At 39.3% G+C, this 12222-nt stretch overlaps 1 protein-coding gene across 2 annotated transcripts in view; it reads right to left on the reverse strand.

Moving 5' to 3' along the window:
- FOCAD (focadhesin) overlaps positions 1 to 12222 on the reverse strand; it is a 314675-nt gene that overhangs the window by 66194 nt on the left and 236259 nt on the right. For both annotated transcript variants that reach the window (XM_079927956.1, XM_079927957.1), the window contains 4 exons: positions 11407 to 11451; positions 6500 to 6608; positions 3469 to 3585; positions 722 to 960 (listed from right to left, as the gene is read on the reverse strand). In XM_079927956.1, coding sequence (XP_079784082.1) covers positions 722 to 960; positions 3469 to 3585; positions 6500 to 6608; positions 11407 to 11451 — 510 coding nt within the window. The remainder of the gene's footprint in view (positions 1 to 721; positions 961 to 3468; positions 3586 to 6499; positions 6609 to 11406; positions 11452 to 12222) is intronic.

The raw sequence follows: 12222 nt of genomic DNA on the forward strand, positions 1-12222 counted from the left end.
TTTGATATTCTATTAGCTCCATTCAAGAGTAAAGCTAGCAGTCTAAAAATGAGCAATCAAACTGAATAAAGCACACAGTATAATATGCAGAGATTAAGACTCTTTAAGGATTACGAAAATGTAGCCAGGGCGCAGGATAAAAGCAATATTTAAAACTGGGTACATGCAGTTCTCAGGTGATTCAGTGATTCCCGCACCCTCAGGCACAGGGGTACCCCGATCTTTTCCTCCCATTTTATAGTGATATCAACAAAGAATAAGTAATTACTTTCACCCTTATAAACCAGAGGGAAAAAAAGAAGCTTTTTAAAATTTATAGCACCATATGATTAGACTTTCCTCATGTCTATTACACATGGCTTTCATCTAAGCATGAAATGATTTTCAAGTAATCAATCACTTTAAAAAGAGGAACCCTTAAAACACATTAATGTCTATGTATGTCTATGGTATTTTAGAGAGAGAAATTCATTCATAAAGGAGAATAAAGGATCAAGCTGCACATCTCAAAAAGTGGAGCACCACAAATTGCTCAGATATAATGTGTGTGTGTGTGTGTGTGTGTGTGTGTGTGAGAGAGAGAGAGAGAGAGAGAGAGAGAGAGAGAGAGAGAGAGAGAGAGAGAGAGAGCGCGAGCGTCGGGGGATGGGGGGAGAGAGAGGGACAAATCCTCCACCTAAGTCACAAAGAGGAAAAACAGGAATATTTTAATAAACTGTACCTGAGTTTCTCCTCACACAAGCGAGAGAGAAACATCCCCAAAGCAAGGCCCATGTGGATTTGCACGGCTTGAGACTCATCAGCACTTGGTTTCCCAGGTAACCTGGCAGTCAGCATGTTCAGGATTTCCTCAACCTTCTCTTTGCAAGAGATAATGAAAACTGGCACAAGGAGAGACAAAGCCGTGGCGGCCGCAGAACGTGCAATGGCACTAGCTGTGTTTTCACCAGAATAGGATTTCTAGGACATGCCAAAGAAAGAAAACAGGGGGTTGGCCTTTTGTTTAAAACATGAAGGACGCACACCTATCACAAAAGCGCTATACAACAGTGCAAGCTTCTCCTAAATCCACCTTTGCCACCCAAAAAAAAAATTTTTTTAATAAATCTATTTCTGTGTTTACCTACGGGTTACCTTCTTACTCTTAGTAAAACAATTTGCTACTAAGCAATCGGTTGACTAATAATACCCTTTTAAATTTGAAAAACCAAGTTACAAGTGTCTCCTTTTAAAGGGTGTGAATTCCCTCACTATAAAGCCTGAAACAATATCAGTGTTTTCAAAGCCTACATGTGTATATAATGAGAAACCCCAAGTGAAGCTATCCAAGTTTGCAGAAACCACCAAGCCACATCATAAATGTCCAGAAAGCCAGGAGTTTTCTCGGAGAGAAAAGAAAAGGGGTTAGGGTGAGGGCAGCTCAAGTTTAGTTACAGAGGGATAAGTGTAAGTTTGGCACAGGGATCTATTGGCAGATCTCCCAAAATTTTTGGTGGGAACGCTTCCCAGTAGATGGATTATTTCCTACAGGGGGTTAATTCCTTTTAATTAAAAAGGAAGTTGAAATCCTAAAAGCCTCTGGTTACAAAGCAATAACCAGCTATTCAAAATGAAACGGAGAGCTCTATATGCTCCTTCCCTATATGTAATTACGGGAAAAGAAATGAATAACAACCCTAATAAAATGACAGGGCAGCTGAATGTGAACAGTTTCTACGAGAGTCCTGTGTTAGAGAGCTCCACCAGACATTATATAATTTATAAATATGTCTCAAGTGGGGAAGAAAGACCGTTTATCATTCCTCAGTATTACCCACTTCAAATTTTCAGACACACCATAAAGGCCGTGTTGTCCCTTGCAGTCAAAACACATTAAAAAGTGTTTTTAATTCTATACTCGTTTGCTCTCTAAGCTTTAGTACTTTAAGGATAAAAAGCAACATGAACTAAGGGATTCTTTAAGTTAATATAGCACTATTACAATGACGATACTACTCAAAATGACCCAGCTGCTAAGACAAGGGAAATAAAGAAAGTAGCTTTTGAAACAGGGCTTTGAAAAAGTATAATAATGCAAGAATCACAAAGGTAAGAGGCAACCCCGAGCTGGCTAGTAAAGACATTATTCTGATTGGATTGCAAGAACTAAGCAGCGCTATTAGAAGTCTAATACAATATCCTGTCCTGCTGAATATCTGAACCAGACAGCTACTGCAAAGACCTCCATATAAGTTAACAAGGTTTTCATCCATCATTAAAGAAATAAGAAAACTTCTGACAGAAAACAAATCATCGTAAACAAAGTACTTCTTTGAGCAAAATCTACCTTCCAATTTAATTCTACGTTATCTAGTAAGTCATTTTTTGTCCTCAAGTATAGTAAAAAAAATCTAGTTCCAGACCCTAAGCCCCAGATGGATACATACCAGGTCCTCCTAAGGGCAGGAGGACAGAGGCACACAAAATGTTGTACAAAGAAGACCTAAGGCAATGAAGTTTCAGGCTAAAATCGTGATCTTAGCAACAGTTCAGGACTTGTGCTATATTTTAATTCAAATCAACTGTAATCCTCTGCCACTCAGCTGATTGTCCCATGATCCCTATAATTCCCTAAGCAATGGATAGTGATAAGGCAGAACCAAAATAATTCCATGCAGATACAGAAATAAAGCATGCACTACAGCCAATAAAGGGAAAATGAAACCTAAACCAACAAAGTGTGTTTTCAATTTGCTTCAGATCTTAGCATATAAGCATGAAGAAAGAGAATGACTAAGTAACAGGTGCTTTTTTATGATCAACAATATTACTTTGTATTTATAGAGCATTTCACATTTTCAAAACATTTTCCTGTAGATTATATAATTTGATCCTCACAATCTTCTACAAAGTTGGCAAACCATTCATTTTTACCTTCATTTTACAGGAAGGGAAAATAAGATGATAGGTTAAGTGTCAGGTCAACAGTCACAAAACTAATAAGAGGTGAAGCTGGGGCTACAATCACTGTAGTTAATATTGCTCAATCACCTCATTTTATAAACAAGGACACAGTGGTCCAGACAGATTAACTGAACTTCCCCTGGTCACATACTCTGCAATGAAAAGCACTAAGACCAGAAACTCACGGTCCTCCGTCTTCAGCCAATGTTTATTTTACTACAACTGTAGCGCTTGACTCTGATTACACATCAGAATAACTTAGAAAGCTTCCAAAATGCTGATACCCAGGACCCATTCCCAAGCAATTACATCAGAGATGAGGCCTATACATCAGTATTTCTTTTTTCAATATGTATATATATATTTAAAGTTCCCCAGGTGACTCTAATGTACAGCCAAGGCAGAGACTTATATCTAATGTATAGCTAAGGCTAAGACTTACACTATATTATGGATTTCACATGAACAATTGATATAAGAATCAATGCTTGAGTTTTTTAACCATTTTTTATTTCTCGAACTTACATAATAAAAGCAGGAGAAAAGTTGTCCTCTGGGCTGGTAATGGCTATCGACAATGACCAGAAGAGTATCAAACACCATGGAAACCCACACTTCCATTGAAAGGAAATTAGGTTGAACCTGCAGATGAAGGGAAACATGAAATGATAATGGGAAAAAAGAAAAAACCTAAACTTTATTTCTAGAACCAGGGTACAACCTCCTTCTGTATGAAAGAATGAAGTGCTGTTATTAAAAACTAAACTTCACCTGCCAGGACTGCATGAAGTAGATAGGTATTTGACAAATACACATCCTCACCTGTGCCCCAATGTGAATAAGACTTACCTTTCATACAAGACTTAGCAGATGTGAGAGGATGAGGGCTGCAAAACAGAACAGATCTGGGAGCTCCTTAGAGCTCTCCCGTGTTCAGTGAGGGTAACATGGTGGTTAAAGGGAGAGACGTGCAGAGAAACCAACTCAAACTTTCTCATTTCTGACTTGTCATTTCAATAAAGCAGCTGACAAAATGTTTTTTACCATCTCTAGCATTTCTGCTTACTATCACTATACTTATCACTCAAGAATCATCACATTTGCCTAGCCAAGTAAGTAAGAAAACATAAATGATCTTCAGTTTGGAAAAGAAGAGGAAAGAGAATGCAAAAAACAAAACAATGACAACAACAAAACCCAGCTCAGTAAAAAGAGAACTTGGTTTTAAAAAAAAAAAATCATTCTTGAGGGCCTTCCCCAGTGGTCCAACGGTAAAGAATCCACCTTCCAATGCAGGGGACACGGGTTCGATCCCTGGTCGGGGAACTAAGATCCCACATGCAGCGGGGCAACTAAGTCTGCGTGCGTGACAACTACTGAGCTCGCGCGCCTCAACAAGAGGGCCCACGTGCCGCAAACTACAGAGCCTACATGCTCTGGAGCCCATGCGACACAACTAGAGAGAGAAAAAACCCGCACGCCACAACGAAGAGCCCATGCCCCACGACTAAGACCTGACACAGCCAAAAAAATAAAGAAAAAAAAAATCATTCATGACCATGGATGTCAAAAAACATTCATTAACTCACATGGTGCAAACTATAAAGGTCGATGCGGTGTTAAGAAACCTTGGAATTAATTCCTTGAATCAGACAAGACCTTCTTCTTAAGATCTTTAGTTGTTGGTCAAATGCAGATTTGAATGAAGTTTGAAAACTTCAACTTTAATCAAATAATGACATCTTGAGTTTATATTGAGTAATAGCCAAAGGCAAGGTTATCAAGAATAAAAGCAAAGCCCCATCTTTGGCTTGTGAGGCTTCTCAATGTTTTGTGTGCTATGTGCCACAACACAGGACAAAGGTTGTGGGAATAAAGAATAGAAGGGCCTGGAGCTCAAACTCTGAGCTAGACCTCCAGTTATTACTGGGGCAAATGACCTGTACAACTGGTAGTCTGACATAAATAACACCAAAACGAAGGGATCCTAGGAAGGCATGTGTACTTTTTAGGGTGTAGGTCTACCTAGCATGTTGCCTCTGCTAAAGTATTCCACGGCTCTTTCAAAGATATGAAACATTTCCACTCTAAAAAATTTTCATCTTTCTCATTATTAAAATAAGATTCTGGGGTTAAAGGTAAATTTTCATATGGTAACTAACTACATTTTTATCCTTCATGCGATAACTCCTTGGCCTCCTCCCCTTCCCCACATGTAATACACATTTGTAGCTTTTGCCACACAGCATTATTCTCTTGTTTATTGGTAAGAGCACCCCTTGGGGAATTCCCTCCTCCACGATTTAAAGCTTGGTTAAATGCTCAATCAAGCTACTCATCCTACCCTGCTGAAGGTGTAGGCATGAGACCCACGGGATTCCGAATCTTAAGTGAGTGACGCAAAGACAGTAAATGACTATAGCCGATCCATCCCAGTAGGGGTGGTCTGCTGAAATGGTTCATCAGTACCTGTGTGTGGACTCCCCAACTTGCCTCCTGTTCTTCTCCCAACTCAGTTTTTAAGCTTTGCCTTCAATTCCATGGGATTCCAGATTCCTTATTCTTCTAGTTCCTTTTTAATTTAAATTAGAGTTGGCTTCTTGCCCAAAAAGAACCCACCAAAAAACCCTACCATGAAAAAAGAATACAAATGGTCCATCGGGCACTCTGTGGGGACAGAGATAGGCTGAATAGCATTGAATAAAGCCCAATTTTTTGCAGCAAGAAGTGATGATGCTGATGATAATAGTTACTATTACTGACTATTTACCAGCCACTGTGCCTTTCATATATTACTTCATTTAATCCTAACAATAACCCTATCTGGTAAGTATTGTTATCCCCATTTTACAGATGGGGAAATAGGCTCTGAAAGGTGAGGTTACCAACAGTAAGCCAGAGAGCTAGTAAATGCAAGTATTAGGATTTAAATCTAGGACTCTCCTACTCCAAAGCCTGTGTTTTTTAACCACTTGGCTATACTGTCTCCAGATAATGATAGCTACCAGAAAACGGGGCTTAAAAGAAGAATAAATCCATGCCTTTTTATTTTGACAGATATGAATTATCTGAAAAAGTACATTGGAAATGAACATTGGCCAGCTTGCCACATGTTTAATTAAGAAATAAATGCCTTGCAAAAAATGAATAGGCACTTTGTCACTGACATCTACAATTAAAATGCAAAGTGCAATTTTTTTCAGTCAGTAAACACTGCTTATTTATCATTTTTTTGACATCACTGTTCACTTTCAGTAAGCCTAGTTAACCTCCTAAGATTGGTTACCATGATGTAATCACAAAAAGACAAGCCCTGTTGCATAAAATTGGTACCTTCAAATGGAAATGACCACTTAACTGTGATGGAGAGAGCAAAACAGAAAAGCAGCAAAGAAAAGTGTTTTAGAGGACACTTAAGCTTACGGTATAAAGATGCATAGGGTAGCACAGCCAATGACTGTAACCTCCTAAATTCAGGGCCAGGCTTCAGGAGAAGTCTCACTTTTCACACGTTACACAACCAAAGGTCAACTGGTTCTAATCACCCTTAACTCACCTCCAGGACACCCTCAGAGTCTGAGGAGAGGCTGGCTTCATGTTTGGAAACGACGACAGCAAGGCTGCTTAAGGCTAACAGCGCGTTGCCTTTGACCACTGGGCTGTCTCTGTTTAAAAAGAAAAAAATTCCAAGAGAGGATTTGGGGGCATTAACCAGGAGAAGAGAAGGTGATATTATAGGGAGGGCAGATGAGGTCAAAAGCACTTCCATCCCTTCCCAGAGCCTTGTAAACACAGGTCTGTTGGTTCCCTGATGCCAGCAGCTTCTTTCCTCCTTCTGACACTAGTGCTGATTTTTAACTCTTCTTATAAATGTATGGTCATTATGCTTTGGGTAACCTAAAAAATCTAATAAGCTCATACATCTAAGCTTCTTCTTCCCAAAATTTTTATTTCATCATCAGACCTTACATTTCCCAAGCCATCTTCTTTGGTGTCATCTTTGGCCAATATAAAAATGTACTGATTTGTTTTGGAAACACGGCGAAGGACAGTTGTGTGAATAAGCCCAGCAGAATGCAACTGGCCCCTGGCTTTTCTAAAGCACTGGTGTGTGGAATCAGCTTCTAGTGAACCACTTCAGATGGCATACTTTAACAGCAACTCGACACGCTGGCGGCTTTCCTCCGTCATTATCATTTTCCCCTTCTTTCTCTTAATATGCCAAAGCCAGCAACCTTAAAGCCAGTCTGTAACATAATTCAGAAACCCTAGATAAGATGCAAAAAAAGCTTGTTTTTAGACTATTTGCATAGAGAGTTATCTTTTTATATCACTCAAATGGTAGTTTTCTAATATTGGCAATAAAATATTAAGTTTGACTTATGAATTTGGTATCAAGAAAACTGAATCTTTTAAATACACTTACCACTGGAAAATGTACATTTAGTATTATTCCATAATTCCAAAGTAAGCCTATAGAATAAAATCCCCAGTGGGACACTGATGAGATGCTCTTGGCTTGCGGACTTCATCGTAACAGAACTCAGACAACACAGCACCCTTACCATCGGATAGTTCAGTTCTCAGGGAGTTCTACAATTGTGGGTTCCCAGAAATGCAGAGAATCCTTCCCCAAACCTGGACTTGAGACCTGAACTTTAATGAGTGTGTACATCCAAGAACTACTCCCTTGCTTACCCTGGTGCAGGAATAGAGCAAATGGGCGGGATGAGGAAGATTTCCAGCCCTGCTCCCCATGCTAGCCTCGTGTCTCCAGCCCTAGGCCACAGTCATGACTGAACATGTGAGTTAGTGAGTATCAAAAGGTTAGTATACACCTGTGTTCTTGCATTTTTGTTTCCATTTGGTAAGAATGGAACTCAGGACTTGCCATTATCAAGTTCTATCAATCCATCCATTCCTTCCTTCCTTCTCTCTCCTACTCTCGGGTGATTAAGCTCAGTGAAGGCTTGCTCTGCACTCTTGATCATTTTGTTCATCTCTTCTTAGATCATTCCTCCATGAGGCCTATCATACATTGATAAGACAACAACATTTACACTGAGGGATGGGGCAGGGGGAGAAAACAGAAAGGAAGCCTTGAGGTTGAAGCAGTTTTGCAGTGAGGATTACTGGGAACTCCTATAGCTAACATCAAAATCCCAGGAAGCAAGGCAAGATGGGGGCATGCCCGGGTGCCCTAGCCAGAAAATCATTTAACAAAATCAAAATTAAACCCTTTATTTATTTATCTTTTTTTTGGTGGCGCAGTGGTTGAGGGTCCGCCTGCCGATGCAGGGGACACGGGTTCGTGCCCCAGTCCGGGAGGATCCCACATGCCGTGGAGCGGCTGGGCCCGTGAGCCATGGCCGCTGAGCCTGTGCGTCCGGAGCCTGTGCTCCGCAACGGGAGAGGCCACAACAGTGAGAGGCCCGCATACCGCAAAAAAAAAAAAAAGAAAATCCTTTATTTTAATATTCTCCCTTTCCTTTAACTGAGAATACCTTGAAGCCTGTTCTGCTACAAAATGGGCACGAATCCCTGAAGTAAGATTTTAAAAAGTTTTAAATTCTCAGTGAATTTATCACCCTGGAGAAATTCTTAGATGGTCACTAGAAATTGGGTATCAAAATCTTTTAAAACAAGAATATTAGTCAAGATGACATAAAAAGTGTCTTTTTAACCCTGAAATTCTGAAAGAAAATTTAGCCTCAGTTTTAAAACAGTACCCCAAATCACTGTATTTCAAAAGTTTCTCTGGTCTTGACATTCCTGAGCATGTATTGTTCTTGTAAAATGGGGTAAAATGTATTTAAAGTCACTGGTAATTAGATCTTTGGATGCAGACTAAATGCATATTTGGACATTAATCTTTGAATAGGAAAAACTAGCCCACAGTCACAATGCATGCTTAGGCCAAGTTACGCATTTTATAAAGGTACGGTGACTAGCTCTCTTTTTTTTTTTTAACATCTTTATTGGAATATAATTGCTTTACAATGGTGTGCTAGTTTCTGCTTTATAACAAAGTGAATCAGCTATACATATACATGTATCCCCATAGCTCCTCCCTCCTGCGTCTCCCTCCCACCGGTGACTAGCTCTTGAACATCTCTTCATTCCCCACTTGCCTTGCAGTGAGTTATGGAGAGAAGACACTCCATACATACACAGTGAGACAAATTCAAGGAGGAACTGGCCAGGTGAAACTCTAGAATAGGTTCAGCAAAAACTCTTCACCTTGTTGATCACATAACTATCCCCTACCAGTCAAGCAGCAGTGATTAATTTGCATAATAACATGTCAGCATCAGTGCAGTATTTATCTAGGCAACACCACTGACATTTTAATTAAATTGTCCTTTGAAACAAACAGATGCCATTAACCTAATTAAAAAGCTCAAGGAAGGATGAGCTACCATGATGCTTTCTTAGGGACAAAGTATTACATTACATATTAGTAAAGTGACCCAAGCCTTTGGGGATTTTTATCTTCAGGTTCAAATCTATTTAATTATTAACAATGAAAATAAATTTACATCAATCATCAGGTTTTATCTGTGTTCTGATTCTCCCTTAGTCCTATCCCTGATGCTTTTAAAAATGCTCTCAAATGAGCAAATCAGTCTAATGCTGTGACTAGTGTTTTACTTCCTACATTTAATTTATGCCTCAGAACAAAATAAGCCCTACATTGGCCCAAAGTAGCCTGTGGCAGCCATGGTCCAAGGAATAGAAGGCTAAGCTGGCAGGAGATGGCGATGCGGTCCTCACAAGATTGGAGCAAGTCAGTGGGAAAAAGTAAAGAGAAGGCAGCAGACTGATTTTTTTCTTCCACTCTATCATTAATCTCTCAGCCTCTGGACCTTAACTATCTCCTGCTCACTTGCTGTCATGCCTAGTATTGTCAGAATTGCTTTAATAAGATAAGGTCTATAAAATACTGGGAAATTTTTGATGAAAAGGTAACACCATGAGAACATAAATTATTTTTACTCCATACCACTGAGAATGTGAACACACGCTTTTTAGGTATTAGTCATGAAATGATGCTTTGCAAATCTAAGATTAAAGTCTTGGTGAACTAAAATTTTAGAATGGAATCTGCCAAAACTACTGGAGAGGCAAAATTACAGTTTGTTTTAATAGAAAGCTGCTAGTTTCTTCAGCATTTGAGCTTTTGTTGCAAGTGTCAGAGCACTGTTTTTAACAGGAACTAAGTAGACTACATAATAAAACAAACTATGAAAGGTAAAGGCCAAAGGCAGCCCCCCATCCCAGCACCTCCTCCCCTCCGATAAGCAGCTGAGTGCTCTCCCACTGTGTCTGCAATTCACCAAACTAGGTAAACAGACACAAATGAGTCCCTATCAAAGCCTCTCTGTACTTTAGTTTTCATTTTGTCAACAGATATTTCCCACTGCCTCCCACGGAATTGAGTGTAGGGGAGGATTACCACTATATTCAGAAGACATGAGGCTGAGTAGTGATCAGGTATTGAGATCAGGTTTTAGAGCGAAGTACCTGCTTAAGAAATTGCTGGTGGAAAGCGAATTCTAAGGTAGATGGTGCTTTTTGGGTTTTGTTTTTTAGGCAAAATCTGTGTAGCTACAGAAGGTTCTAGGACATGAGAAAAATAAACTGTAGTTAAATATTTCTAGATAATATAGACTTTCAATACGTATGAAATTCTCTGGGTCAAAGGTATATCTATATTATTTGGTGAATAAGAAGAAAGGAAGTCAAACAGCAGCAAGCTAAGGCTAATAGTGAAAAGGAGAAGCGTATGTAACTTACTACCAGGAACAATTAGGCAGCTTGCTAACAAAGGGACCTGAAGAGACTGATCAAGCAAGTTCACTAAGGTATAATTTTCTTAGTAAGAGTTGGCTTAAGATAAATAAAAAGCCTCAAGATAGCAACACTCAAGTTATTTTTGTTAAAACAACCATAAGGATATGATGGAAACTGCTTTTTTACTGGGTCTTCACATTAGTTTTTAGTATTAAAAAATTCAATATTTAGCTACCCTGGGCCCAATAACACCAGGAGAAAAAAAGGAGGTACTACGTTAAATTATTTACTGGTTCACAGTTGAGATTTAATCATCTGTTTGTAAAATAGACATAATTCACATTAGCAAAGATTTTTTCTCCCCTGTACTAAATCACAATCCTTTAAATCTAAGCCAAAGCACAGGGCATTTTGTTAGGTGTACAGCATGGGCACTACTCTGATGTAAAGTTATGTGCCTGTACTGGTTCCTCCGTATTTTCACAGAAAGACATGTAGTAAGAATTAACTGAATATGAGAAAGGATAACAACTGATTTTTAAAAAAATAACTGAAAAGTCCTTTAAATCGTTAAAGTAATGAAATGCCAGAAAAGGAGAAACTGTTCGTAACTGTGAGGAAGAAAACTATTTATAGAAAATTCCTGGTAAGAGAATAAATGGATCTTACTTTGCAGCTGCTTTGGTGACCTCATCAGTCAACATGTCTCGAACCCTGTGATACAGATGGAAAATAGGTATGAGAGTTTATAGTAGAGCAAGAAACCAATCTTTTTGCTTATTCATCAATTAATAAGAACCTCTGGCAATGACTCCAGATCTTAAAACTTCCATGTAGAATTTTAGTGTAAGGTGAAAGAACGGTAATAAGGGCTTCATTTCCAAGACAGTTTCATCTTCCTAGTCCTTAGGTTACTTAGTAGAGGCAGGGAAGGAGGTGAATGCAACTAATGTGTAGGCAGTGTTTTCATGGTGTCATCTCTTAAACTGAGTGCTGGGTATACAAGTGTCCTTTATATTATTCTCTGTGATGGACTGAATGTTTGTGTCCTGCTGCCCCAAATTCACACGTTGAAATCTTAACTCTGAATGTATGGTATTTGGAGGTGGGGCCTTTGGGAGGTCATGAGGGTGGGGCCCTCATGAATGTGATTAGTGTCCTTAAAAGAAGAGAGAAGAGAGACCAGAGAGCTTGCTTTCTCTCTGCTCTCTGCCATGTGAAGCTACAAGGAGAAGGCAGCCATCTGAAAACTTAGGAAGCAGGCCCGCACCAGCACCAGGTCTGCTGTCACCTTGATCAAGGGTTTCCCAGCCTCCATAACTGTAGGAAATAAATTCTGTTGTTTAAGCCATCTGGTCTATGGTATTTTTGTTATAGCAGTCTGAACTGACTAAAACATTCTCTCTTTTCGGCACAAGAGCTCACCAAAACAGCAATTTACTGCTTTCAAATTGTAGATAATAGAATTTTCACTATGTATGTATG

This window comes from Stenella coeruleoalba (assembly GCF_951394435.1).
Source record: "Stenella coeruleoalba genome assembly, chromosome: 7".
Lineage (NCBI taxonomy): Eukaryota > Metazoa > Chordata > Mammalia > Artiodactyla > Delphinidae > Stenella > Stenella coeruleoalba.